General features: G+C 44.6%; 1 protein-coding gene across 1 annotated transcript in view; it reads right to left on the bottom strand.

Moving 5' to 3' along the window:
* The window catches only part of LOC142685328 (proteinase-activated receptor 1-like), a 69686-nt gene extending 43566 nt beyond the window's left edge, over positions 1 to 26120 (bottom strand). The window contains exons 1-3 of the mRNA XM_075847523.1: positions 26042 to 26120; positions 19112 to 19126; positions 15359 to 15382 (exon numbers count right to left, since the gene is read on the bottom strand). Coding sequence (XP_075703638.1) covers positions 15359 to 15382; positions 19112 to 19126; positions 26042 to 26120 — 118 coding nt within the window. The remainder of the gene's footprint in view (positions 1 to 15358; positions 15383 to 19111; positions 19127 to 26041) is intronic.
* Positions 26121 to 26390: the final 270 nt, after the last annotated feature.

Here is a 26390-nt window from a genome sequence, read left to right as displayed (position 1 = left end):
GTAGAGAAAGCACACATGGCGAGGGGGAAGGAGATGTCAAGACACTGACTAGCCCCAACCGTAAACGAACTGCAGATAACTATCTAAAATAACTTTTTTTTAAATGTTATTAGTTTTTCTATATATATATATTTTTTTTATTGTTTTATAAAGAAAAAAAAAGATAGTTTTTATAGAGCTACCCTCACGCTAAACCTAACTACAGTGATGGATCCCTAATGCTAAACCTAACTACTGTTATGGATCCCTAACACTAATCCTAATTACGCTGACAGATTCCTGATGCTAAACTCCCTGACACTAACACTAACAACACTTTTGGACGGTTCCCTGAAACTAACTAACCCTAAGGGCAGATTCACACGAACGTTGCGTTTTTGCGCGCGCAAACAACGCAGCGTTTTGCGAGCGCAAAAACCATTTGACAGCTGCGTGTGTCATGCGTGTCTGATGCGCGGCTGCGTGATTTTCGCGCAGCCGGCATCATAGAGATGAGGCTTGTCGACGCCCGTCACTGTCCAAGGTGCTGAAAGAGCTAAATCTTTCAGCACCCTCGACAGTGAATGCCGAACACAACAGCGAAAAACCTGTAAAAAAAAGATAAAGTTCCTACTTACCGAGAACTTCCCGGCCGTTGCCTTGGTGACGCGTCCTTGGTGACGCGTCCTTGGTGACGCGCCTCTCTTGACATCGGGCCCCACCTCCCTGGATGACACGGCAGTCCAAGTGACCGCTGCAGCCTGTGATTGGCTGCAGCCTGTGCTTGGCCTGTGATTGGCTGGAGCTGTCACTTGAACTGAAGTGTCATCCCGGGAGGTCGGACTGCAGGAAGGAGACAGGAGTAATCGGTAAGTTAGAACTTCGGGTTTTTTTACAGGTTCATGTATTTTGGGATCGCAAGTCACTGTCCATGGTGCTGAAACAGTTTAACTCTTTCAGCACCATGCACAGTGAATGCCTCCCGACGTCGCGGACCGGAAATTTTTTGGCTGGGTTCGGCCAAAACGAGTTTGGCCGAACCCGGTGAAGTTAGCTTCGGTTGTCGGGGTTCGCTCCTCGCAAAGACACTCCGTTTGGATGCTTGGAAACAGAAAAGCATGTGGTGCTTTTCTGTTTCCATTCATCCTTTTGACAGCTCGTGCGCTGTTTCAGTCTGTTCGCACGGAAGTGCTTCCGTGCGACCTGCCTGGTTTTCACGCACCCATTGACTTCAATGGGTGCGTGATACGTGAAATACGCAGAGTTATTGAACCTGTCGCGTATTTTGCGCAGCGAACAAACGCTGCGCAAAATACACGGACTGTGTGTACTGCCCCATAGACTTCTATAGGGCATTGCGTGCCGCGCGAAAACCACGCGCCCTACACGCTGCCAAATCACGCTCGTGTGAATCCCCCCTAATACTAAGTTAACTTTTTTGTTTTTTATAAATTGAGATTTGTGAAGTGGTCAGTTATAGGAGATCCGTTGATGAAAACGTATGGGTGACGATTAGGACACAAGGAGCATACAAGGAGAAGGAGGAGGACAGAAGTGGGAAGTGAAGGAGGATGACGACGATAAGCAACAAAAAAGCACAAGTTTTAGTACAATTACTAGCAACAGTTCCTAACACCCGCTCTGAACCAAACAGAGAAGTTAACAGCGGGGGCAGGAGGTAACGGCAGCATCGGACGTCAGCGATCACTGCTATTGGACAGTAGTCACTGACTAAGCCAAAGCAGTGATCGCTGAGGTCCCTGGGTACTGAACTGTGATCAAGCGATCACATGGCCAAGTCCCTTTCGTGGGTCTAAAACAAAAATTTGTAAACAAAAAAATGTTAAATAAAATGTACTGGAATATAAAAAAAACAAATACAAGAAAAAAATATACAAAAAAAAAAGTTATCACTGTTCCCAGTGTTGCTCACAATTTAAATTACTTGTCTATGTTTTTGTAGTGTGGGTGCAAACCCATGCAAAAACGGGAAGAACATACAAATCAGTATGTGAGCAGTACCATAAAAGTTAAGCTGGCCTTTAAAAATGGATCGGCAATGTGGGCCAAATTCAAGTTTAACCCAATAGGTCTTTGAATTACTTGAATGTCTTGGGCACCAGCATATGTTACAAGTCCAAGCTACTGTTGCACCAATGCCTGTTTTTGAGCATAAGTCACTGTAAATCTTCCTAATCGCAGCTCTGGTAATAAAAAACACTTTAGATACTGCAGTGGGAGCTAAAATCTTTATTCCAGGCTCTCTTCCTTATTCCTCGGGTTCTGAGCAACTACTGGGACAGAATGGTGATTTCCTTGTTGCATGGAGATCCCCAAGGGTTTGCCTTCTCCCTGTCCCCAAGTCCAAGAATGGTCGTCTGTGAATGCCTTTTTCTCTGCCTGGCCTCTTGTGTGATGATCCAGATAGAGTTAATGAGAGAAAGATTCTCTCTCGCCAAGTGAATGGGAGAGGTCTGCAATACCAGGCACAGCAGCTAAGAAAGTGTTGGCTTTTGCAAGTAAGAAGCAGAATAAAGCCAATGTAAACAATGAAGAGGCTGCATTGCTCGTACGAGCTCTGCGGATCCTTCAAACAGCATATCGGTGGGGGTGCCGAGAGTTTTACTGGCGTAGAAAAGAGCAAAAGGAACAAAAATTCGCAATTTGTGGCACAAACTTTGACTTTTGCCCTTTTTACGCCACCCGCACCACTTTTGTGGGAAGGTTTCGTGGCCTGTCAAATTTATTTTAATTTACGCCAATAGACTGAAATATAGTGGAAATATAGGTCATTATACACTCTTCTCCGATCATCTTTTCCCCTCCGGCTCATCACTCCAGCACTGCTCATACAACGTAATGATGCCGAACAGCGTCAGGAAGTTGTTGGCAACACAACACTGATGACATTAAAGTGCTGCTGTCACGACGGGGGTGTGGATCCACTGGGCCATACCGCCATAGCGGTATAGTAGCTGGCCATACAGGGTACAAAGTCAACGTCTATAGTTCGGATAAGGTACCTGTGGCAATTCAGACAGTAGCGATGGTTTAGGCTTGGATGGAACTCTGGCAGCAGGCAGACAACAGGTGCGGTGAAACACAACGTGTGTAGTAGGTGACACAACACGACTCCAACACTGTACAGCACAGGAACACGGCAGCACGGGATACAGGATACAGGTAGCAGGCACGGGAACACTGGAACTGGAAACCACTCAAGGGACTATTTGCAAAGACAGACACAGGTAGGTACAAACAACGCTCAGACAATGAAGGAAGAGGCAGGGCCCTTGTTATAGTCCAGGTTGCTCTGGGAGCAATCAGCTCAATCTCACACATGTGTGCGCTCTTGCTCTTTAAGGCTGGACTGAGCTCGCGAGCGCACCCTAGTGGTCACTGCGGAACAGGATAGCCGCATGTGCTGGCATCTCTGGAGAGAAAGGCGTCGGCAGGATGGAAGGAGTTCGTGGTCAGCGACCGTGGACGTCACAGCTGCGTTGCATAACTCTCTGACGCTGCCCAACATCAGGACCTTGTACGATTGGAGGTTGAGAGAGCCGAGGGGAAGATGAAGAGGAGCGTTTAGTGGAGTATGTGCTTTTTTTTTTTACTTTATAAGCGAAGGGGGGAGTGAATGGCGCACGGCCAGGCCGAAAGATGCAACACATTTATGAAGACTTTACTCCAATTTTTCTTTTTATTAAGACTGGCGTAAGAAACGCCAGTCTTAATAAATTCCCCCCTTTATTGCAGATGAATTACAGAAAGGGTTAATTAGTAGGGACCCACCAGTAGGGGCGGGATTTTTTTTGTATCTAAGTCGGAGGTTTGCGGCCTTGTATCGATTTTCATAACCTAAATACGGATGTAGCCATCTTTATCTTGACTCTGATAACTTGTTGCAGCGAGATATCACACAACAAATGCCATTAAAAAAGTTAAAGGGGTTGTCCAGGAATAAGTTTTATTTATACTTTAACTTAATTTGACATATTTAAGTACATTTCTAATATAATGTATGTTTACCTGTGGCAGCGTTACTCTGTTCTGATCTGCGGTCACGTGACCGCACCGACACTAACTGTTTAATTTCCTGTAACGTTCCGTGTCTCTGCTCAGCCAGCAGTTCTGGCTGAGAATGGTACGGCATGTCATCAACTACATTTACAGGCAGTGGGCCGGCCAAATGTTTCATGAGCTCTTCAGAGCTCCGCCTCCTCTGGTCCTGCCGCCTGTAAACATAGTTGATGACGCGCCGTGTCTCTACACAGCAGGAAGTACTGTCCGAGCAGAGACACGAAATGTTCTTTCTGCTTGTACACGCCCCCTCCTCCTCCTATCTCGGAGTTCGCGCACTGCCTGCCCGTCTCCTCTCATCTCATATTACTGGATGTGTGTGAGTGCAGGGAGCTGGGTGCCTGTAATTAGAGCAGGGAATGACCCTGTGAACATAGAGGGGCATGGCAGTATGCAAATAGCTGAGATGCTGTGGAGGGAGGAAGGGGGAATGCAAGCTGTCTCCTCAGATGCAGCAAGGGATCATGGATATGGTGGGTTACAAGACAGGAAACAGCTAGGACCAGCAGCAAGGGATGTAAACAAACAGAAAGCGCAACAGTGATGATTGAGATCAAATAGAAACTGGTTAGAAAGTATGTAGGGGGTTTTAGGGCATGCAAACCATGGCTGGGGGACACTTGTTAGAAAATATTTTTTTCCTGGCGAACCCCTTTAAGGTTTCTTCTATCTAATCCGTTAACAGTCAAGATAAAGATGGCTACATCTGTAAGATAAAAATTAATAATCAATACCCTCTACCTTTGGTTCCAATCATTTTTTTAACTAGCTTCAGGAGGCTAAATTCTTCACTAAGCTTAATTTTAGGGGGGTCTATTATCTCAACCGAGTCCGACAAGGTGATGAGTGTAAGACTGTGCTTAATACCCCAGATGGGCATTATTAGTATCTGGTAATGCTTTTTGGTTTATGTCGTTTTTCAAAACCTTGTTAATGACCTTTTCAAGGATTTCATTCGAAGGCTCTTGGTGATATATCTTAATGATAATTTAACCTAATTTTCTCTCCTCATCTGAGTAGTCATGTTTCTCTTTCACACTATGAGAGAATTATTTATTTGTGAAGTTTGAAAAATGTGTCTTTCAGGTACAGGTGGTAAATTTTTTGGAATACATTGGCATAGAAAGGTTGATAAATTCCTCCACATTTTTGGCATAGAAAATTAGAAAAAGGCACAAAGTCGCAATTTGTGTTGAAAATTTTGACTTAAGGACATCTTACACCGCCCTAGCCACTCTTATAAAAGGGGCATGGCTCAAAAAAAGAGGCAAGGCCTCCGCAGCCCAACAAATGTATTCAAATTTACTCGAGAATACGCGTAAATTATAGCAACAATCTCTGGCAAAGATTTTTCTCCGTGGGGCGTAACAATGTAGGCGCCAGGGCCGTCCCCGATAAGACTACCCCCCTCTTCCTCGTCGGAGAATAAAAAAAAGAAAGAGAAAAATTGTATGCAAAATGTATGCTCACTGCACCGCTTCTCTTCGCTTCTCCCCACTGGGTCCCCTCAGGCACCCTCAGCATGTTGAAGCTCATGCAAGGTACAGATCAGGGGAGGGGAAAATGGGTAATTACCCAGGGACCCCATCCTCTCAGGGCCCCCTGCCCGAGGCAGCTATGGGGCCTGAGGAATGCGGGGGCATTTATGAGCCAGGCGGCACGGGCCCCGTCATGCTCGGTGGCGTCGCTAGAACCAGAGGGGGCCCTGGTGCTAGAGACAGCCACATTCACTTGTATCTGTGTCCTCAGGACGCAGATACAAATGAATACTATAGGATTAAGGCCATGTTATAAGGCGCTGGGAAGCCTCCCTGCGCAGGCCAGCGTGATGACGTTACTGCATCACGGTGGTCTGCGCATGCGTCCCGACCGGAGCCTTGCAGCGCTCCAACCGTCGTGGGAACGGGGCAAGGTAAGTAGAATATTATTTTTTGGGGGGGGGGATTGCTCTGTGGCACTATATAAAAGGGGGGCTATGACTCACTATATACAGAAGGGAGCTGTGTGGAACTATATACAAGTGGAGGACTGTGTGGCACTATATACAAGGGGGGCTGTGTTTCACTATTTAAAAGGGGGAGCTGTGTGGCACTTTATACAAGAGGGGGCTGTGTGGCACTATCAACAAGGGGACGGCTGTGTGGCACTATATACAAGAGGAGGCTGTGTGGCACTATATACAAGGGGGACTGTGTGGCACTATATACAAGGGGAGGGCTGTGCGGCACTATATACAAGGGAGAGTTGTGTGGCACTATATACAAGAGGGGGCTGTGTAGCACTATATACACGGGGAGGACTGTGTGGCACTATATACAAGGGGGTTGTGTGTCACTATGTAAAAGGGGGAGCGGTGTGGCACTTTATACAAGAGGGCTGTGTGGCACTATCAACAAGGGGAGGGCTGTGTGGCACTATATACAAGAGGAGGCTGTGTGGCACTATATACAAGAGGGGACTGTGTGGCACTATATACAAGGGGCGGGCTGTGCAGCACTATATACAAGGGAAGGACTGTGTGGCACTATATAAAAGTGGGTCTGTGGGTCACTATATACAAGGGGGGCTGTGTGGCACTATATAAAAGGGGGGCTGTGTGGCACTATATACAAGGGGTGCTGTGTGGCACTATAAACAAGGGGGGCTGTGTGGAACTATACACAAGGGAGGCTGTGGGGCACAATAAACAAGGGGGGGCCATGTGTGGCACTATACTAAGTAGGGGGATGAGTGGCATTATCCTAAGTGGGGCGGGGCTGTGTGGCACTATACTAAGTGGGGGTTTGTGTGACACTATCTACTAGGGGGGCTGTATGGCACTATTTACAAGGGGGAGGGCTGTGTGGTGCTATCTACAGGGGTACTGTGTGGCGCTATCTACAGGGGGCTCCTGTGTGGCACTATCTACAGGGGGCTGTGGGTGGCGCTATCTACAGGGTGCACAAAGGGAGCATTATTACTGTGTGGGGGTACAAAAGGGCTACGGTTACTTATGAAACGCTTTTATTGTGTTGGGTTAATAATGAACTAAGGGTTCATTATTACCATCTGGGGCACTGCGGATTACGAGTTTGTTTAGAGGACGGAAAAGCGAGAAACTCCAACATGTCTGTGTGTCAAATTCTGCTGATACGAGTCGTGGCTGGAATAAGTCATCACAGTGGTCTGGGCTGGATGGAGAAACAAAAAAGTGACAGACTAATCAGAGAAAACATCATCTGTGAGTCACTAGATATAAATGTACTGTAATCACTCATATCGTCTGCAGAGCTCCTGTGTATATCTGGCATCTACCATTCTATGGTCACTACATGGTGGTAATATTATATAGTCTGCAGAGCTCCTGTGCATAGCTGGCATCTACCACTATATGGCTACTATATGTTGGTAATATTGGTCTTTGTATAGTGGTTTTTATTCAGTAAAAGTATGGGGTATTATTCAGTCCCTCTGTGGTTATGGTGTGGCTTTATTATGTAAAAGTATGGGGGTATTATACACTATGTGGTTATGGTGTGGAGGTATTATTCAGTAGTAACAGTATGGTGGTATTATTCAGTCACTATGTGGTTATAGTGTGGCGGTATTATTCAGTAACAGTATGGGGGTATTATTCACTCCCTATGTGTTTAAGGTGTGGAGATATTATTCAGTAACAGTATGGGGGTATTATTCAGCCCCTATGTGGTTATGGTGTGGAGATATTATTCAGTAAAAGTATGGGGGTATTATTCAGTCACTATGTGGTTATGGTTTGGCGGTATTATTCAGTAACAGTATGGGGGTTTTATTCAGTCACTATGTGGTTATGGTTTGGCGGTATTATTCAGTAACAGTATGGGGGTTTTATTCAGTCACTATGTAGTTATGGTGTGGCGGTATTATTCAGTAACCATATGGTGGTATTATTCAGTCACTATCTGGTTATGGTGTGGCGGTATTATTCAGTAACAGTATGGGGGTATTATTCAGTCACTATGTGGTTATGGTGTGGAAGTATTATTCAGTAACAGTATGGCAGTATTATTCAGTTACTATGTGGTTATGTTGTGGCGGTATTATTCAGTAACTGTATGGCGGTATTATTCGGTCACTATGTGGTTATGGTGGGGCAGTATTATTCAGTAACAGTATGGTGGTATTATTCAGTCACTGTGGTTGTGGTGTGGCGGTATTATTCAGTAACAGTATGGAGGTATTATTCAGTCACTATGTGTTATGATGTGGTGGTATTATTAAGTAACAGTATGGGGGTGTTATTCAGTCACTATATGGTTATGGTGTGGAAGTATTATTTGGACCTTATATTGTGTTATTATTGGTAATATTGGTCTTACAATAGTGAGTTGTGTTCAGTAACAGTATGCAGGCAATATTTCATCTGGTATAGTGGTATGATTTAATAACTGTATATTTATATAGATCATTTTTTGTGTGGGGGGGACATATTCTTTTAGGCTTACAACACTCCTGGATGCGCTTGAAATCAGTGATGCAGTCCTCTGCACACCGCCTTCTGAATTGACTGAATTACTGATTCAGTAAGGGCCTGTTCACATCAGCGTTTGGTTTCCCTTGATGGGACCATCAGACCTTTCCGTCAGGGGAACCCATTAACGGAAGGGCAAATGAAAACCATAGCATTCTGATGGCATTACCACTGATTTGAATGGTAATGTTTCCATTGCAAAGGATTTACGTTTGTTTCCATTCCGTAAGGTTTCAGTTTTTTTGACGGACTTAATAGCGCAGTCGACTGCGTTATTGTTTCCGCAAAAAAGAATGAAACCTTACGGAATGGAGATAAATGGAAAACATTTGCAACGGAAACATTACCATTCAAATCGGTGGTAATGCCATATGGAAAGCTATGGTTTCCGTTTACCTTTCTGTTGATGGGTTCCGCTGATGGAAAGGTATGGCGGAAGCCATCAACGGAAGCCCGACGCAGATGTGAACAGGCCCTAATTCAGCATTTGGGGCCCCACTTTTAACTTTGCCCAGTGCCACACTTTGTCTAAAACCGGCCCGGGTACTGATGTTGTGCAGCGTCAGGACATTGTATGTGATGCAGCACTTAGGATGTTATGTGCTGAGTCGCATATAAGGTCTGACGCTGCTTGGCGTTAGGACTGTGTACAAGTTGTGGCACTTTGAGAGAGTCTGAGATGAGCCTAAAGAGAGAAGTGAAGAGAAGCGGTGAGGGAAGTATAAATGTCCGATGGGAGGTGGATAGCACACAGCCACAATCATTATGCCACAATTGTGGCCCTGAACCAGCAGAAATATGCAACAGGAGGTTAGAGTTAGTCTTATCTTGTTTCAGGTCACAGGAACGTAAATTGGTTAGAGGGGCAATGGAAAAAAATAGCAATTTCGCCATTGTTATTTGCGTTTTTTTTACGGTGTTTACCTTGCGGTTTAAATGACATATTAACTTTATTGTTTGACTCATTTTGGTCATGGCGATACCATATATGTGTACTTTTATTTCTTTTTTTACACTTTTACTAAATAAAACCACTTTTTATGGAAAAAATAGCTTTTTTTTTTACTGTAATTTTTAACTATAATTTTTATTTCACATTACTTACTTCTTTTTTTAGTCCGACTAGGGGACTTCACTATGCGATCTTCCGATCGCTGCTATAATGCTTTGGTATACTTACAAACACTTTTGCCTGTCAGTGTAAATCTGACAGGCAATCTATTAGGATGTGCCTCTGGCGCAGCCTAATAGGCATATGCCCAGGGCAGACCTGGGGGCTTTTATCAGGCCCCCGGGTGCCATAACACCCCATCAGAGACCCACGATTGCATTTGTGGGCCGCCGATGGGTGAGAGAGGGTGCTCCCTCCCTCTGTAAACAAGTTAAATACCACGGTCACTAATGATAGCGGAATTTAACAGGTTAAACGGCCGCGATCGAAGTAAACTTTGATCAAGGGCATTGGATCAGGTGCCCGGCTTTCATCAGACAGCCGAGCCCCGGCTCCAGCCTGCACGGGATACCCGTGCAGGACTTAGACTGGACCGCCGTGAAAAGGCGGCGGCCTAGCCTAAGACCCCTTAGTGACCGCCGTGGAAAAGCGTATTGGTGGTCACTAAGGGGTTAAAATGTGTTTTAGAATATAGAGACATTTTCTGATAGTAGCTATCACTGATCACAAAAATTTCTTGCATAAAGAATCCACCAAAAGACCAAACACTAGACAGGCTAGATGGACACTATTTTTCACTGTATGGGTATGTTTACACGAGGGCGTCCGTTACGGCTGAAATTACGGGGATGTTTCAGCCTGAAAACATCCCCGTAATTTCAGCCGTAACGGCATGTTCAGGCGCTTGAACGCCGCGTCAATTACGGACGTAATTGGCGCTGCTATTCATTGGAGTCAATGAATAACGGCTCCAATTACGGCCAAAGAAGTGACAGGTCACTTCTTTGACGCGGGCGTCTATTTACGCGCCGTCATTTGACAGCGGCGCGTAAATTACGCCTCGTGTGAATAGACAAACGTCTGCCCATTGCTTTCAATGGGCAGATGTTTGTCAGCGCTATTGAGGCGCTATTTTCGGACGTAATTCGTAATACGTCCGTAAATAGGCCGTGTGAACATACCCTATGGCTGGGTTCACACTACCTATTTTCAGGCGTAAAAGAGGCGTATTATGCCTCGATTTACGCCTGAAAATATGGCTCCAATACGTCGGCAAACATCTGCCCATTCATCTGAATGGGTTTGCCGACGTACTGTGCCGACGACCTGTAATTTACGCGTCGTCGTTTGACAGCTGTCAAAAGACGACGCGTAAAATTACAGCCTCGTCAAAAGAAGTGCATGACACTTCTTGGGACGTTTTTGGAGCTGTTTTCTCATAGACTCTATTGAAAACAGCTCCAAAAACGGCCAAAAAAACGGCGTGAAAACGCCACGAAAACGCAGCGAAAAACGCAGCGAAAAATGTGAGTTGCTCAAAAACTTCTGAAAATCAGGTGCTGTTTTCCCTTGAAAACAGCTCCGTATTTTCAGACGTTTTTGGCTCAGCGTGTGAACATACCCTAATGTTTAGGGTATGTTCACACGGCCTATTTACGGACGTAATTCGGGCGTTTTTGCCCCGAATTACGTCTGAAAATAGCGCCTCAATAGCGTTGACAAACATCTGCCCATTGAAAGCAATGGGCAGACGTTTGTCTGTTCACACGAGGCGTATATTTACGCGCCGCTGTCAAATGACGGCGCGTAAATAGACGCCCGCGTCAAAGAAGTGAACTGTCACTTCTTTGGCCGTAATTGGAGCCGTTATTCATTGACTCCAATGAATAGCAGCGCCAATTACGCCCGTAATTGACGCGGCGTTCAAGCGCCTGCACATGCCGTTACGGCTGAAATTACGGGGATGTTTTCAGGCTGAAACATCCCCGTAATTTCAGCCATTACGGACGCCCTCGTGTGAACATACCCTTAGACTGGTCAGTAAAAATTTTAAGACAGATGGCTTGTCTTAAAGTTATGTCCCTAAACAAACCAAAGATTCTGAGGTTGTTCAGATTTTATTGGAGGTTATTGGAGTAGTTATTTATTCAGTTTTTGCTGAGCCGATGAAATATAAAATTCTCAATTTCTAGCCCCTGTCAACTCCAAGTAGGAAATGGTCTGTTTCGCTTTCACTTAGAATCTGAGTGTTTCAGGAAATGCATGATTCTATTGACAGGGTGTCCAGGTATCTCTGCTACTTTTAGGTTAGGCTGGGTCCACAAGACTTATTTTCAGGCGTAAACGAGGCGTATTATGCCTCGATTTACGCCTGAAAATACGGCTCCAATACGTCGGCAAACATCTGCCCATTCATTTGAATGGGTTTGGCGACGACCTGTCATTTACGCGTCGTCGTTTGACAGCTGTCAAAAGACGACGCGTAAAATTACAGCCTCGTCAAAAGAAGTGCAGGACACTTCTTGGGACGTTTTTGGAGCCGTTTTCTCATAGACTCTATTGAAAACAGCTCCAAAAACGGACGAAAAACGGCGCGAAAAACACCGCGAAAAACGTGAGTTGGGCTGGGTTCACACGACCTATTTTCAGACGTAAACGAGGCGTATTATGCCTCGTTTTACGTCTGAAAATAGGGCTGCAATACGTCGGCAAACATCTGCCCATTCATTTGAATGGGTTTGCCGACGTACTGTGCAGACGACCTGTTATTTACGCGTCGTCGTTTGACAGCTGTCAAACGACGACGCGTAAAAATACAGCCTCGTCAAAAGAAGTGCAGGACACTTCTTTGGACGTTTTTGGAGCTGTTTTCTCATAGACTCCAAAACGTGAAAAACGCCGCGAAAAATGCGAGTTGGTCAAAAAACGTCTGAAAAGCAGGGTCTGTTTTCCCTTGAAAACAGCTCTGGATTTTCAGACGTTTTTGGTCACTACGTGTGCACATACCCTTGCTCAAAAAACGTCTGAAAATCAGGTGCTGTATTCCCTTGAAAACAGCTCCGTATTTTCATACGATTTTGGCTCAGCGTGTGAACATACCCTTCAGGCTGGGTTCACACGACCTATTTTCAGGCGTAAACGAGGCGTATTATGCCTCGATTTACGCCTGAAAATACGGCTCCAGTACGTCGGCAAACATCTGCCCATTCATTTGAATGGGTTTGCCGACGTACTGTGCCGACGACCTGTAATTTACGCGTTGTCGTTTGACAGCTGTCAAAAGACGACGCGTAAAATTACAGCCTTGTCAAAAGAAGTGCAGGACACTTCTTGGGACGTTTTTGGAGCTGTTTTCTAATAGACTTTATTGAAAACAGCTCCAAAAACGGCCGAAAAAACGGCGCGAAAACGGTGCGAAAAACGTGAGTTGCTCAAAAAACGTCTGAAAATCAGGTGCTGTTTTCCCTTGAAAATAGCTCCGTATTTTCAGACGTTTTTGGCTCAGCGTGTAAACATACCCTCAGGGTATGTTCACACGGCCCATTTACGGATGTAAATCGGGCGTTTTTGCCCCGAATTACGCCCGAAAATAGCGCCTCAATAGCGCTGACAAACATCTGCCCATTGAAAGCAATGGGCAGACGTTTGTCTGTTCACACGAGGCGTATATTTACGCGCCGCTGTCAAATGACGGCGCGTAAATAGACGCCCGCGTCAAAGAAGTGACCTGTCACTTCTTTGGCCGTAATTGGAGCCGTTATTCATTGACTCCAATGAATAGCAGCGCCAATTACGGCCGTAATGGACGCGGCGTTCAAGCGCCTGCACATGCCGTTACGGCTGAAATTACGGGGATGTTTTCAGGCGGAAACATCCCCGTAATTTCAGCCGTAACGGACGCCCTCGTGTGAACATACCCTTAGGGTATGTGCACACGTAGTAACCAAAAACGTATGAAAATCCAGAGCTGTTTTCAAGGGAAAACAGACCCTGCTTTTCAGACGTTTTTTGACCAACTCGCATTTTTCGCGGCGTTTTTCGCTGCGTTTTCGCGGCGTTTTTTACGTTTTGGAGTCTATGAGAAAACAGCTCCAAAAACGTCCAAAGAAGTGTCCTGTACTTCTTTTGCCGAGGCTGTATTTTTACGCGTCGTCGTTTGACAGCTGTCAAACGACGACGCGTAAATAACAGGTCGTCTGCACAGTACGTCGGCAAACCCATTCAAATGAATGGGCAGATGTTTGCCGACGTATTGTAGCCCTATTTTCAGACGTAAAACGAGGCATAATACGCCTCGTTTACGTCTGAAAATAGGTCGTGTGAACCCAGCCTTAGGGTATGTTCACACTTAGTCAACAAAAACGTCTGAAAATCCAGAGCTGTTTTCAAGGGAAAACAGACCCTGCTTTTCAGACGTTTTTTGACCAACTCGCATTTTTCGCAGCGTTTTTCACGTCCGTTTTTGGAGCTGTTTTCATTGGAGTCTATGAGAAAACAGCTCCAAAAACGTCCAAAGAAGTGTCCTGCACTTCTTTTGACGAGGCTGTATTTTTACGCGTCGTCGTTTGACAGCTGTCAAACGACGACGCGTAAATAACAGGTCGTCTGCACAGTACGTCGGCAAATCCATTCAAATGAATGGGCAGATGTTTGCCGACGTATTGTAGCCCTATTTTCAGACGTAAAACGAGGCATAATACGCCTCGTTTACGTCTGAAAATAGGTCGTGTGAACCCAGCCTCAGGCTTTTTAACACAGGCCAATAATCGGGAAAATGAGCGTCGTTCTCGATCATTGCCCCGTGTAAACAGGGCAGAAATCAGCCGATAAACGTGCAAATGCTTGTTTGACACCTGATCGGATCTTTTATGCGGTCATAAAAATGGTCGCTTATTGGCAGCACATCCCCCATATAAACCTGTCCTGAGTAGAGAGCGGTTACGAAAAGTGTATTTTGCTCTGGAGGACCTTCCTGTCCTGCATTAAACAAACAAGTCAATCATTTGAATGGGTACTGTGTAATTAACTTATTGTCAAGGGACCCTTCTAAGGGTATGTTCACACGGCCTATTTACGGACGTAATTCGGGCGTTTTTGCCCCGAATTACGTCTGAAAATAGCGCCTCAATAGCGCTGACAAATATCTGCCCATTGAAAGCAATGGGCAGACGTTTGTCTGTTCACACGAGGCGTATATTTACGCGCCGCTGTCAAATGACGGCGCGTAAATAGACGCCCGCGTAGAAGAAGTGACCTGTCACTTCTTTGGCCGTAATTGGAGCCGCTATTCATTGACTCCAATGAATAGCAGCGCTAATTACGGCCGTAATTGACGCGGCGTTCAAGCGCCTGCACATGCCGGTACGGCTGAAATTACGGGGATGTTTTCAGGCTGAAACATCCCCGTAATTTCAGCCGTTACGGACCCCCGCCGTGTGAACATACCCTAACAAGTAGGGATTGTCTAAAGCATACAACCCCTTTAAAAACCCTTAGCAATTATCGGAATTCAGATCACAATATGCTCTCCAGTATTGAATTTTTGTGTGTGTCTGATTCTGAAAGTACTGTATGCAATTAAGCAGTTAACTTTCTAATTGTATCTCATGATATAATCAGCACAAGTTTTAATGTGTTTATGTTTGATTGAAGGAAGGTGAGCTACTTCCAAAACATTACAGCGCATATCTGAAATAGGAATCTGTTACTGATGTTTTTGTTATAAATATTGATAGCAAACGTAAAATAGTTTAGATCATTTATGATGATAATAATAATAATAATAATAATAACAACAAATAATTATTATGATAAATAATTCATAATGACAAAATATGCACTCATTTCATAACACTCACCTTTGCCAGTTTTTTTTGCAAATTCTGAAAAGAAAGAAAACATTTACACATAAAAAAGAGCATGAGAATACGAACCGAAGTCCAATAGTAATAATACATGATGCCAAGACAGCAATTAAAGTTATATGTTATAAGCAGAGAGAGCAAATACAGCCTTCCGACCTTTCATGTTCATGTTGTATATACATTGACCAACAGAAAATAACGTGACAGATTTGTCACAAATTTTCAGAGCGGACTCAGCACAGTAAATCCGCAATAAGACACAGTACAATAGACGTGAATGGGGACTCATAGGATGAGCTCATGGGATGAGCGGAGGACAGACACAGGACGAGTGGAGGACGTGCAGACTGCAGAGGACAGGTAGATGAAGTTAAAAAGTTCATGTCAGAAGGGAGAAGTTTTTATGTAGAAAAATCTGCCTCATAATTCCTTCCGGAATTTTGAGGCATATTTTGACCTGCCGGTAGAACACTTCCCGCGTTTTTCATTGCGTTTTTTTGTGGCGTTTTTCGGCCATCGGGCCGTGGGCAGGGAAACGCAGCAAAAAACGCATTTTCTGCCTGCCATTGTTGTCAATGGGAAGTCAGAGACAGAAACGCCCGAAGAAAGGGCATTGCGCTTCTTTTTCCCGCATGCGGTTTTTACTGCTCGCAGGAAAAATTTCATGGATTTCAATGGGAGGCACTTTCTGACGTTTTTCGCGAAAAAAACCTCAGTGTGAACTCCCCCTAACACAGGGGCGTAACTACTGCTATAGCAGCCGTAGCGGCTGCTACGGGGCCGCGGCATGAGGGGGCCCGTGTCACCTGCCGGCACGGGCCCCCACCTTGGCCGGAATCTCCGCTAGCTGCCGCTATGGCTGCTACAGCGCGATGCCACGGAACACTACGGCAGAGCAGGGAGTATCTCCCCGCTCTGCCATTAAACATAAGACATGTATCCCCTATCCACAGGATAGGGGATACGTGTGTGATCGCTGGCATTGATAGGGAGAACGGGGGACCGAAAGTCCCCTGAAGTTCTCCATCACAAACCTCGGACTTCCGGGGTCTGTGTCGGCAGCTCCGTAGAAATGAATGGAGCGCCGGTCACACTTGAGCTGCGCAGACACCGGAAGTCAGAGGTGAGTGATGGAGAACTTCGGGGGACTTTCGGTCCCCCGCTCTCCCTATGTGGATAGGGGATACATGTCTTTTGTCTTTTCACACTGTAGGTCGCATTTTTTTGAGTGATTGGGGCTGTATGGCGTTCCCTACAGGGGGGGGCTGTATAGCGTTCCCTACAGGGGGGGGCTGTAAGGCGTTCCCTACAGGGGGGGCTGTATAGCGTTCCCTACAGGGGGGGCTGTATAGCGTTCCCTACAGGGGGGTCTGTATGGCGTTCCCTAAAGGGGGGTCTGTATGGCGTTCCCTACAGGGGGGGGCTGTATGGCTTTCCCTACAGACCCCCCCTGTAGGGAACGCCATACAGACCCCCTGTAGATAACGCCATACAGACCCCACTGTAGATAACGCCATAAAGTCCCCCCTGTAGATAACACCATACAGCCCCCTGTAGATAACGCCATACAGCCCCCCTGTAGATAACGCCATACAGCCCCCTCTGTAGATAGCGCCATACAGTCCCCCCTGTAGATAGCGCCATACAGTCCCCCCTTTAGATAGCGCCATACAGTCCCCCCTGTAGATAGCGCCATACAGTCCCCCCTGTAGATAGCGCCATACAGTCCCCCCTGTAGATAGCGCCATACAGTCCCCCCTGTAGATAGCGCCATACAGACCCCTCTGTAGATAGCGCCATACAGTCCCCCCTGTAGATAACGCCATACAGCCCCCTCTGTTGATAGCGCCATACAGTCCCCCCTGTAGATAACGCCATACAGCCCCCTCTGTAGATATCTACAGAGGGGGCTGTATAGCGTTATCTACAGCGCGGACTGTATGGCGCTATCTACAGAGGGGGCTGTATGGCACTATCTACAGAGGGGGCTGTTTGGCGCTATCTACAGAGGGGGCTGTATGGCGTTATCTAGAGGGGGGGGCTGTAAAAAAGGCACTATCTACAAGGGGGGGGGTTGTGTGACACCCAGGGGAGGGGGGGCCCCAGTCAAAAGTTTGCTATGGGGCCCAGTCTCTCCTAGTTACGCCCCTGATTTATAGATAGATAGATCTATAGATAGATAGATAGATCTATAGATAGATAGATCTATAGATCGATATGTGTATGTATATATATATATATATATATATATATATATATATACATGCTATTTTATATTCTAATACAAATTTTGATAAAAGAAAAAAAAAAAGAAAATCTCCCCAATTTATACAACATCACTGCCTGATCTCACAAATGCTCTTTTGGCTGAATGAGCACAAGCCTTCCCAGAAGAGTGGAGGCTATTATATCCGCAAAAGGGCTTTTGGAGTAGAATGTCCAACAAGCTCATATAAGTATGATGGTCAGGTGTCCATATACTTTGGGAAATAGTACCAGGACTGTATAGCTTAACTCTACTTGCAATGCATGCTGCTTTGCATTTTCCATGCGATTCCATTCTATTCTGCATGTTCTGATGGCCTCCTTCTCATCAGCTTTCAATGACTTCCTGATCTGTGACCACGCTGTGCTCAGCAGTAGTCCGTCTGTGCAACACTGGGGACTGCACAAGTAGCAAGAAGGTGTCATGTATTTACATACGCTGGGAGAAAAGGCATAACATATAGGGAGCAGTAAGGAATAGCAAGTAGAAGAAAAATACAGGTATGCAGACCTCCCATCCTTGAAGTATTGCAAAGATGGACACCGAGGTGTCTCTGTGAGTACTTTTTACACTGCTATTAGGTACCTAAATGTGTTTTTATCTTTGAACCTTGATTATTTTATTCGGTACACCAGTCTGGGGAGGGATTAAAGTTAATGCTAATGATTGTCTAATTTTGTGATGAAAGCCATATCAATATACTTGCACTTCTTTATACCTTGTATGCTTGACAGACTGTGCGAGTCAAAAAGTTGCACGCTGTGTTGGGATGTGTTAATAAAAACTTGCACTTTTTTCCCCATTTGGATGCGGTCATGGAGTTTTTACAGTAATCGAAGGTCTGAAATGGGATTTTTGGACATTTTGAATTTTGCGTCCTCTCTGATTGGAATATTACTTTGAGTGCTATGGGCATTCTGAACACTAAGTGACCATTATAATGTCGCCGTCCATGTGACATCATTACCCCTGTTAATCAGGAGAAGGCAGAAAAATTGTGCAGCGTTCTGGTCACGGTGCCTGGCAGGTAAGTATTCAAAACAATGTCTTTTTCATTTGGTATTATTTATTGTAATGCGGGACTACGCGTTTCAAGACCGGACAGGTCCTTTCATCAGGTTAAATAAATAATACCAAATGAAAAATACATAGTTTTGAAGCAGTGACCAGAATGCTGCACAATTTTTCTGCCTTCTCCTGAATGTCTCGTCTTCCCAGGGAACAAAGGATCCTATCCACCTGAGGGATTGCAGCGGGTGGCAGCCGGCATCCAGACAAGCATTCAGACTCACAGACGTCAAGCAGTAGCGTCGTGCCTATACTCGCACAACCTTACTAGGTGAGTCTAACTAGCCAATGATAATTTTTTACGACTTAATTGTCATACAAACAATATTACCTTCCTCTTCTCCCCACTTTTTTTCTCCCCTTCTACACTCATCATTACACTTGTAGGTAGAATCTATTTACTTCCCACTTACCTATAACTGCGTCACCTGAAAAGACAAGAAAAATTAATTACATTTAAAATAGATTAAGAACTTGTTCTAACTAATCTAAAATGTCATTCAAATTATCTTGTGGCTAGATTCAGGACGAAAAATTGTGGAATGTTCCATCACATGCTGTATTATGGAGTTATAGAGTGTCATACAGAGGCATCATATGGCTGCACACAGACTGCCTACAGCTCCGTAACATAGAACCATATAAACACCATGTGCCACCGTACAGGCTCCGTGCACACGTTTTTGTTGTGTGTCTAAGGCCTTAGCAGACAGTTACATTCTGAGATACATTTTAGTAATTTAACAGACTATAGCACATTACATTAAGCTCGGAAAATTTTCAAATGTATTCTACATAAGCAGAATTTTAAAGACAATAGAGATACAATTTAAAAAAATATTATTTTAAAAAATATAAAGTTTTTTTTAGGAGTTGCACTCAAAATGTGAAAAAAAATGGTTACATTGCAAGTAATTCAGAAGGAAAGAGTTTGGTAGTTATGCTTTATTTACTTACAGAAATACTGTCATTTTTCCGCTTTACTGCAGGTGACTATGTTTGGATATGTAGGAAGAGAAATGCAGCCATACTGGTTGTCATAGATGGATTAGCTTCTCAGGAACTGATTATTAACTAGCATGTTCAATCATCAAGAAAGTCACAGTTCCTGAACAGGTGAAACCAATTTGGCTGCAATTCCTATTGTTGTTTTTGCAAGAATAGCCACAACAGAACACAAAAATGGCAATATCTCTGCAAGGAAATGAGCATGATTAACTAAGGCCTCATGCACAAGAATGTATTTTTTTCCTCCCGTAAATCCTGGTGTAAATACGGGTACATTGTCAAGCGTATTCGACCCGTATTCCACCAGTATTTACGGACCCGTGCCCGTAAATACGGGTCCTTTGTCACCAGTATTCCACCCGTATTTACGGACACGTTTTCTCTGCAAAATTGCACTGCACTAATCGGCAGCCCCTTCTCTCTATCAGTGCTGGATAGAGAGAAGGGGCAGTCATTTCGGACAGAGATTCCGCAGCGGAACGCAGCGATTGTAAGTAAAAGAACTTCATACGTACCCCGGCCGTTGTCTTGGTGACGCGTCCCTCATTTGACATCCAGTCCGACCTCCCTGGATGATGCGGCAGTCCATGTGACCGCTGCAGCCTGTGATTGGCTGCGGCAGTCCATGTGACCGCTTCAGCCTGTGATTGGCTGCAGCGGTCACATGGGCTGAAACATTATCCCAGGAGGCTGGACTAGAGGAAGAAGCAGGGAGTTCTAAGTATTAACTTTTTTTTTTAATTGTTTTTGTGAGCGCCGCACATGGTACTCACTGTCCAGGGTGCTGAAAGAGTTACTGCCGATCAGTGCAGCCTCTTCTCTCTATCTCGCACTGATCGTTTAACTCTTTCAGCACCCTGGACAGTAACTGTGCCCTGACGTCACCTAGCAACGCTCCCGCAATTACGGGTTCACACACGTAGCCACCCGTAATTACGGGAGCCCCATAGACTACTATGTGCCTGCCCGTGCCGTAATTACGGCCTGAAATAGGACATGTTCTATATTTTTCAATGGCCCGGGCACCTTCCCGTAAGCAAACGGGAAGTTAACCCGGCCAATAGAAGTCTATGGGCTCGTAATTACGGGCCATAATTACGGCCCGTATTTACGGGCGTTTTTACTTTCGTGTGCATGACGCCTAACTATGTATCATTCTAACTTCTTAATTACACATACTATGAAGAAACAACCAGAGCTTTTGACGCCAATATATATATAAAATAGTAACTTTCGCCACGTATGCTTCCTCAGGGGGATGTGTAATCTGAGGAAGCATACGTGGCGAAACGCGCGTCGGGGTTCATGTAGCGGAGCTGACATTACTAACCACTTTTTGTTGCTATCTATGGGTGAGTTCATGATCTGACATATGACTCTTTTGACAGCAGTGTTACTCTGATTATACCTTCTCCTGTTACTTACTAGTTATTAGATCTGTACTTTACAGCTATTTCTCCTAAGAGATTTTCTCCTTATGAGGGAGGGTATACCGGTGTTAAACGTGTCTTGATCTTTCATTTGTCTAGTTACTCATATGTACACCCATATACCTGAATCAGCAATAATTATTGACATGGTCTCCGGAATTCACACTAGAGTTGTATCTTTTTGTATTTTAAATTGTCTGTGTTATTTGTCTAATAAAAGTTACTATTTTATATATATATTGGCGTCAAAAGCTCTGGTTGTTTCTTCATAGTATTTGAATTTGTTATGGAGCTGCCTATGTGACATGGGGGGTGCGTTTTGTTATTTGCAGTGCCCAGCCCTTATTACACACCTGTTTCGAGTCTATATATTGATTCTAACTTCTTAATTAGTAATATATTGGCAATTTTACATTCTAGGTGGAAATCCTTTTTAATAATGCACTATGACCTAACACTGTCTCGTTTGCTACCAATGTGCCTTCTGATTTTGTTTTTTTTCTTTTTCTGCCAAAAAACGAATTGGATCTCAGCAAAGGAAATTAAAAATGCTTTACTTTTAGAAAAGTTGCCCTTCTTTCCTCTGCTGGAATCTAGTCCCTTTTTTTTGCTAAAAACTACACAGGGGGAACAATGTTGGCATATATGGCCGCATAATCAAGTCCTTACAGTAAATACACTGAGGGATATTTAGACATTTATCTTCGTATGTCAGCTGATTGACATTGTCTGCTGTTATTTAGTCTATGATCTACAAGTACACCCAGATCCTTCTCAACAAGTGACTCCCCCAGTATAGCTCCCGCTGGAACATATGATGCATGCAGATTGTTAGTACCCAGATGCATAACTTTACATTTATCTACACTAAACTTCACATGCCCAAACACTTAGTATGTCCAAATCAGCTTGTAATTTATGAACATCTTCCATAGACTGAACTATATTACATAGCTTGGTGTCATCTGTAAAAATAGAAATAGTGCTATTAATCCCATCCTCTATATAATTAATAAATAAGTTGAATAATAGTGGTCCCAGCACTGAACCCTGGGGTACACCACTTATAACCGGGGACCATTCAGAGTAGGAATCATTGACCACAATTCTCTGAATACGGTCCTTAAGCCAATTTTCAATCCAATTACAAACTATACTTTCTAAACCTATAGTCCTTAATTTACCCATTAGACGTCAATGAGGGACAGTGTCAAATGCCTTTGCAAAGTCCAAAAACACTATATCCACAGTGGTACCTCTCTCTAGGCTTCTACTCAACTCTTCGTAAAAACAAATCAGGTCAGTTTGACCTAGATACCTTTTTAAAAATAGCCATCACATTTGACTTGCGCCAGTCCCTTGGCACTAAACCTATCATGTCTCACAACTTGTTTCATTCATTGACATGTATCTGCTATACTGCTATTTTTGTGGGTTTGTGTCTTTAATATTGTCCCTCCAGTGTGCCTGTACTCTAGCTGTGATGTATTAGCGCCTCCCCTCTTCCTGCTTGTAGCAGCCATGTTTTCATTCTACATGTGCTCTCTGTATGTAATGGCTGCCGCGTCTTTCCCCGCCTTCCCCACAGCCTCTGCTCCGGTTCCTGCGCCCTCCATTACCGCGTGCTCATCCCGAGCTCGACTTACCCAATCCGGACGCTCTGCTGGCCCTGGGCGGCGTCAGGTAAGTGCATCCCTTACCTCCCTCCACAGCCTTCATCCTCAATGTGCGGCTGCAGTCACTAGAGGGTGCGCGCGCTGACTCGTTCTGTCTTAAAGGGCCAGCGCACGCCTTAATTCTAAAGACTGCCTATTTATGGTTCCTCCTTCTGTTCATCCATGCTTGTTCAACCAAGTTCCCCGTGAGTTTCCCTGTGCCCTGGTTCTCTGTTTCCTTCCCTTCTGCCTTTGTCTGGATTTCCCGTTGCTGACCTCTGCCTCAACTTGACTATCCTTCCCTGCCGCCTGCCTTGACTTATTGCTATCCATACCCATTACTACGCCAATCGCCTGCCTTGACCTATTGCTTCCATACCCGTTACGACGTCTGCTGCCTGTCCTGACTTCTGCCTTTCCATCCGACCGCCTCTACCCACTGTGCCAAGCGTTGCCTGGGTTCCAAGCACCATCTCCCAGACGACACCGAGGATCCACGAACAAACCGGTGAGAACCGTTATAGTATATGCACTACCCTGGCAAGCTATCACCCTTTTTTACCTACTGTACTGAGCATTTTACAAGAATTCAGCCTCGAATAAAAGACTGGATCTTTCTACATGCCTTATGGTCAAGTTAATACTGTCTGACAAGACATCTTTCAGTGTGAGCACTGGTTTAATACAGATACAGGACTGTCTCTCACAAGCCTTAGACTTACAGTCAAGTTATTGAGTCAGAATATAACCAGTCACCATAGAATCTATGAATATTATGAAGAGGGGGACAGAAATAACTGAACTAAGTTCTTTGAGAACTCTTGGGTGTAACCCATCTGGTCACAGAGCCCTGTGCACATTTATTTTATTTAACTTAGCTTGGACCATATCCACATTCAGCCATTTCAGTATATTAATTAATGTATTAACAGCACTGGCACCGCCTAAATCATCAGCTCTTTCTTCTGTTGTATATACAGAGCTAAAGAACGCATTTAGTAACTCTGCCTTCTCTTGATCCCCTGTGTCCATCTATCTATTACCACTATTTAGGGGCCCTACATGTTCAGACCTTGGCTTTTTTGCATTTATATATTTGAAGATTTTATTAAGCTTTTTGTCATTTACAAAGGCTACTAGATTTGTATTTTTCAAATGGCCTTTTTTGTCATGTATTGCCCTTTTTACAGCAGTTGTAAGCCATGTGGGGTTTAATTTTAGTCATTTATAATTACCTATAGGAATATATTTTGCATTATAATTATACAAAGTGGATTTTAAGATCTCCCATTTATCATTTGTACCATTATTTGACATTAGTTGCTCCCAGTCTATGTCCTGAAGCGCAGCCCTCATCCTGGGGAAATTGGCCTTCTTAAGATTAATCAGCCTGTGTTATCTCTTTTTATAGTATAGGTAACTGTATATTGTGGTCACTGTTACCAAGGTTTTCACAAACAGGGACATTCCCAGCCAACTCTGCATTGTTTGAAATAACCAGATCCAACAGAGCGTCACCTCTAGTCAGATCTTTGACAAACTGGGCCATAAAATTTCCTGCAACAGGTTGAGGAAATTTCTCCCCTTGGCAGTTGTAGCCGAACAATGACACCAATTAATATCTGGGTAATTAATGTCTCCCATTATAACTACAGTACCAGCCTGTGCAGCCCGCTCCATCTGTTTATATAGCGGACTTTCCATCTCCTCAGATATATTGGGGGTCTATTCGTTACACCAAAAATATTTTTTTCAGTGTTTACCTCCCTTTTTTAATTTCACCCACAAGGTTTCAACCTCCTCACAATGTTCACGCACTATTGCCACTTTCACACTTGCCTTCATATTACTTCTCACATACAGACATGCTCCACCACCATTTTTATTTGCCCAGTCTTTCCGAAACCTGTAAAACCCTGTAGATTTACAGCCCAGTCTAGCCATGTCCCAGCAACACCAACTATATCCTATATATTTTCCTCCAGTACCAGGGCCTCCAGCTCCCCCATTTTGCTTGCTAGACTTCTGGCATTTGTGAACATACACTTTAACTTTCCCTTCAGTAACTTGCCCTTGCCAGTATCAGAAATGTTATTATTTGACATTTTGTGGGCATTTTTATCTTCGATGTGGAGGATCTCCTTATCCTGTTGCTTAAAGGGGTCTTTGCCATGAGAGACATTTATGACATATCCTCAGGATATGTCATAAATTACAGATAGATGCGGGTCCCACCTCTGGGACCCACATCTATCTCCAGAGCTGGACCCCTGTGTTGCGACTAAATGAGGTGAATTCCAACCATGAAAAAGGTTATATGGTCATGAGTTACGTAAACAGCGTAGCTCACATGCTACACTGCTTCTGTAACTGCCACTCACTAATATGGGAGTTACGGAAACAGCGTAGCTCAGTGAGCTGCGCTGTTTACGGAACTATCGACCATATAACCTTTTTCATGGTTGGAATTCACCTCATTCAGCCGCAACACAGAGCGGCTGAACAGGGTTTAGGGGGCCCTGTTCTGGAGATAGGTGCAGGTCCCAGAGGTGGGACCTGCATCTATCTGACATTTATGACATATCCTTTGGACATGTCATAAATGTCTCTCATGGGAAAGCCCCTTTACACCTCTCTCCACAGTCTATTTCTCCACCCACCATTATAGTCTGACCCCTCTCTAACCTAACTACCCCTTTATTTTCTACATTGATCTCCCTCCTCAGCCCTAGTTTAAATACTCCACTACCCCTGCTAGAATTCTTTCCCCCAGCACAGCGGACCCCCTTCAATTCAGGTACAAATCATCTGTAGAATACAGTTTGTACCCCAATGAAAAGTCAGCCCAGTGCTCTAGAAACCCAAAGCCTTGCACCTTACACCAAGACTTAAACCATGCATTTATCTCATTGAGCTCCCGCTGTCTTTCCTGTGATGCGCATGGCACAGGTAATATTCCTGAGACTACTACATTGGAGGTCCTTCCCTTCAGATTGTAGCTTAGTTCTTTAAAATTATTCTTAAGGCTTCCCCACCTACCATGTATTCTGTCATTGGTCACCAGATGTACCACAACAGCTGGATCATCACCAGCCCCTCCCAGGTATTTTATCCACCCGTTCCACCACATTCCAAACCATGGCACTAGGGAGACCGCAAACCATTCGGTTGTGGAGGCCTTGGCGACAAATTATTCTATCCGTTTTCCTAATTATAGAATCCCCTAGAACTACTAATTGTCTTGCCTTACCTGCATTATCATCCCGTCGACTACTAGCTGGGCTGTTCTCCAGGCCCTTACGGAGATCAGTATCCACTAGTGCTGCCATTTCTGAAACCGACACCCTCGCATCATCACCCAACTTGGCAATTTTGCTTGTAATAACAGAAACAGGATTGTCCTTCCTTTTCTTGGACCCCTTTCTACTGCCCCTAACTACATTAACTCAACGACCGCCTACTGTCTTTTGACGGCAGGCGGTGCAGGTGATTAGTCTACAGCGACGTCTGTTTGGCGTCGCTGTAGAAGCGGCTGATGAACGCTCCTGTGAGCGCTCATGCTCTAAGCAGGAACTGTAACTAAAAGCTCCTGATATTAG

This window comes from Rhinoderma darwinii, chromosome 1 (assembly GCF_050947455.1).
Source record: "Rhinoderma darwinii isolate aRhiDar2 chromosome 1, aRhiDar2.hap1, whole genome shotgun sequence".
In the NCBI taxonomy this organism is placed as follows: domain Eukaryota; kingdom Metazoa; phylum Chordata; class Amphibia; order Anura; family Rhinodermatidae; genus Rhinoderma; species Rhinoderma darwinii.
Note: the sequence above shows the minus strand (reverse complement) of the source record. Positions and strands in the feature narration are given on the sequence as shown.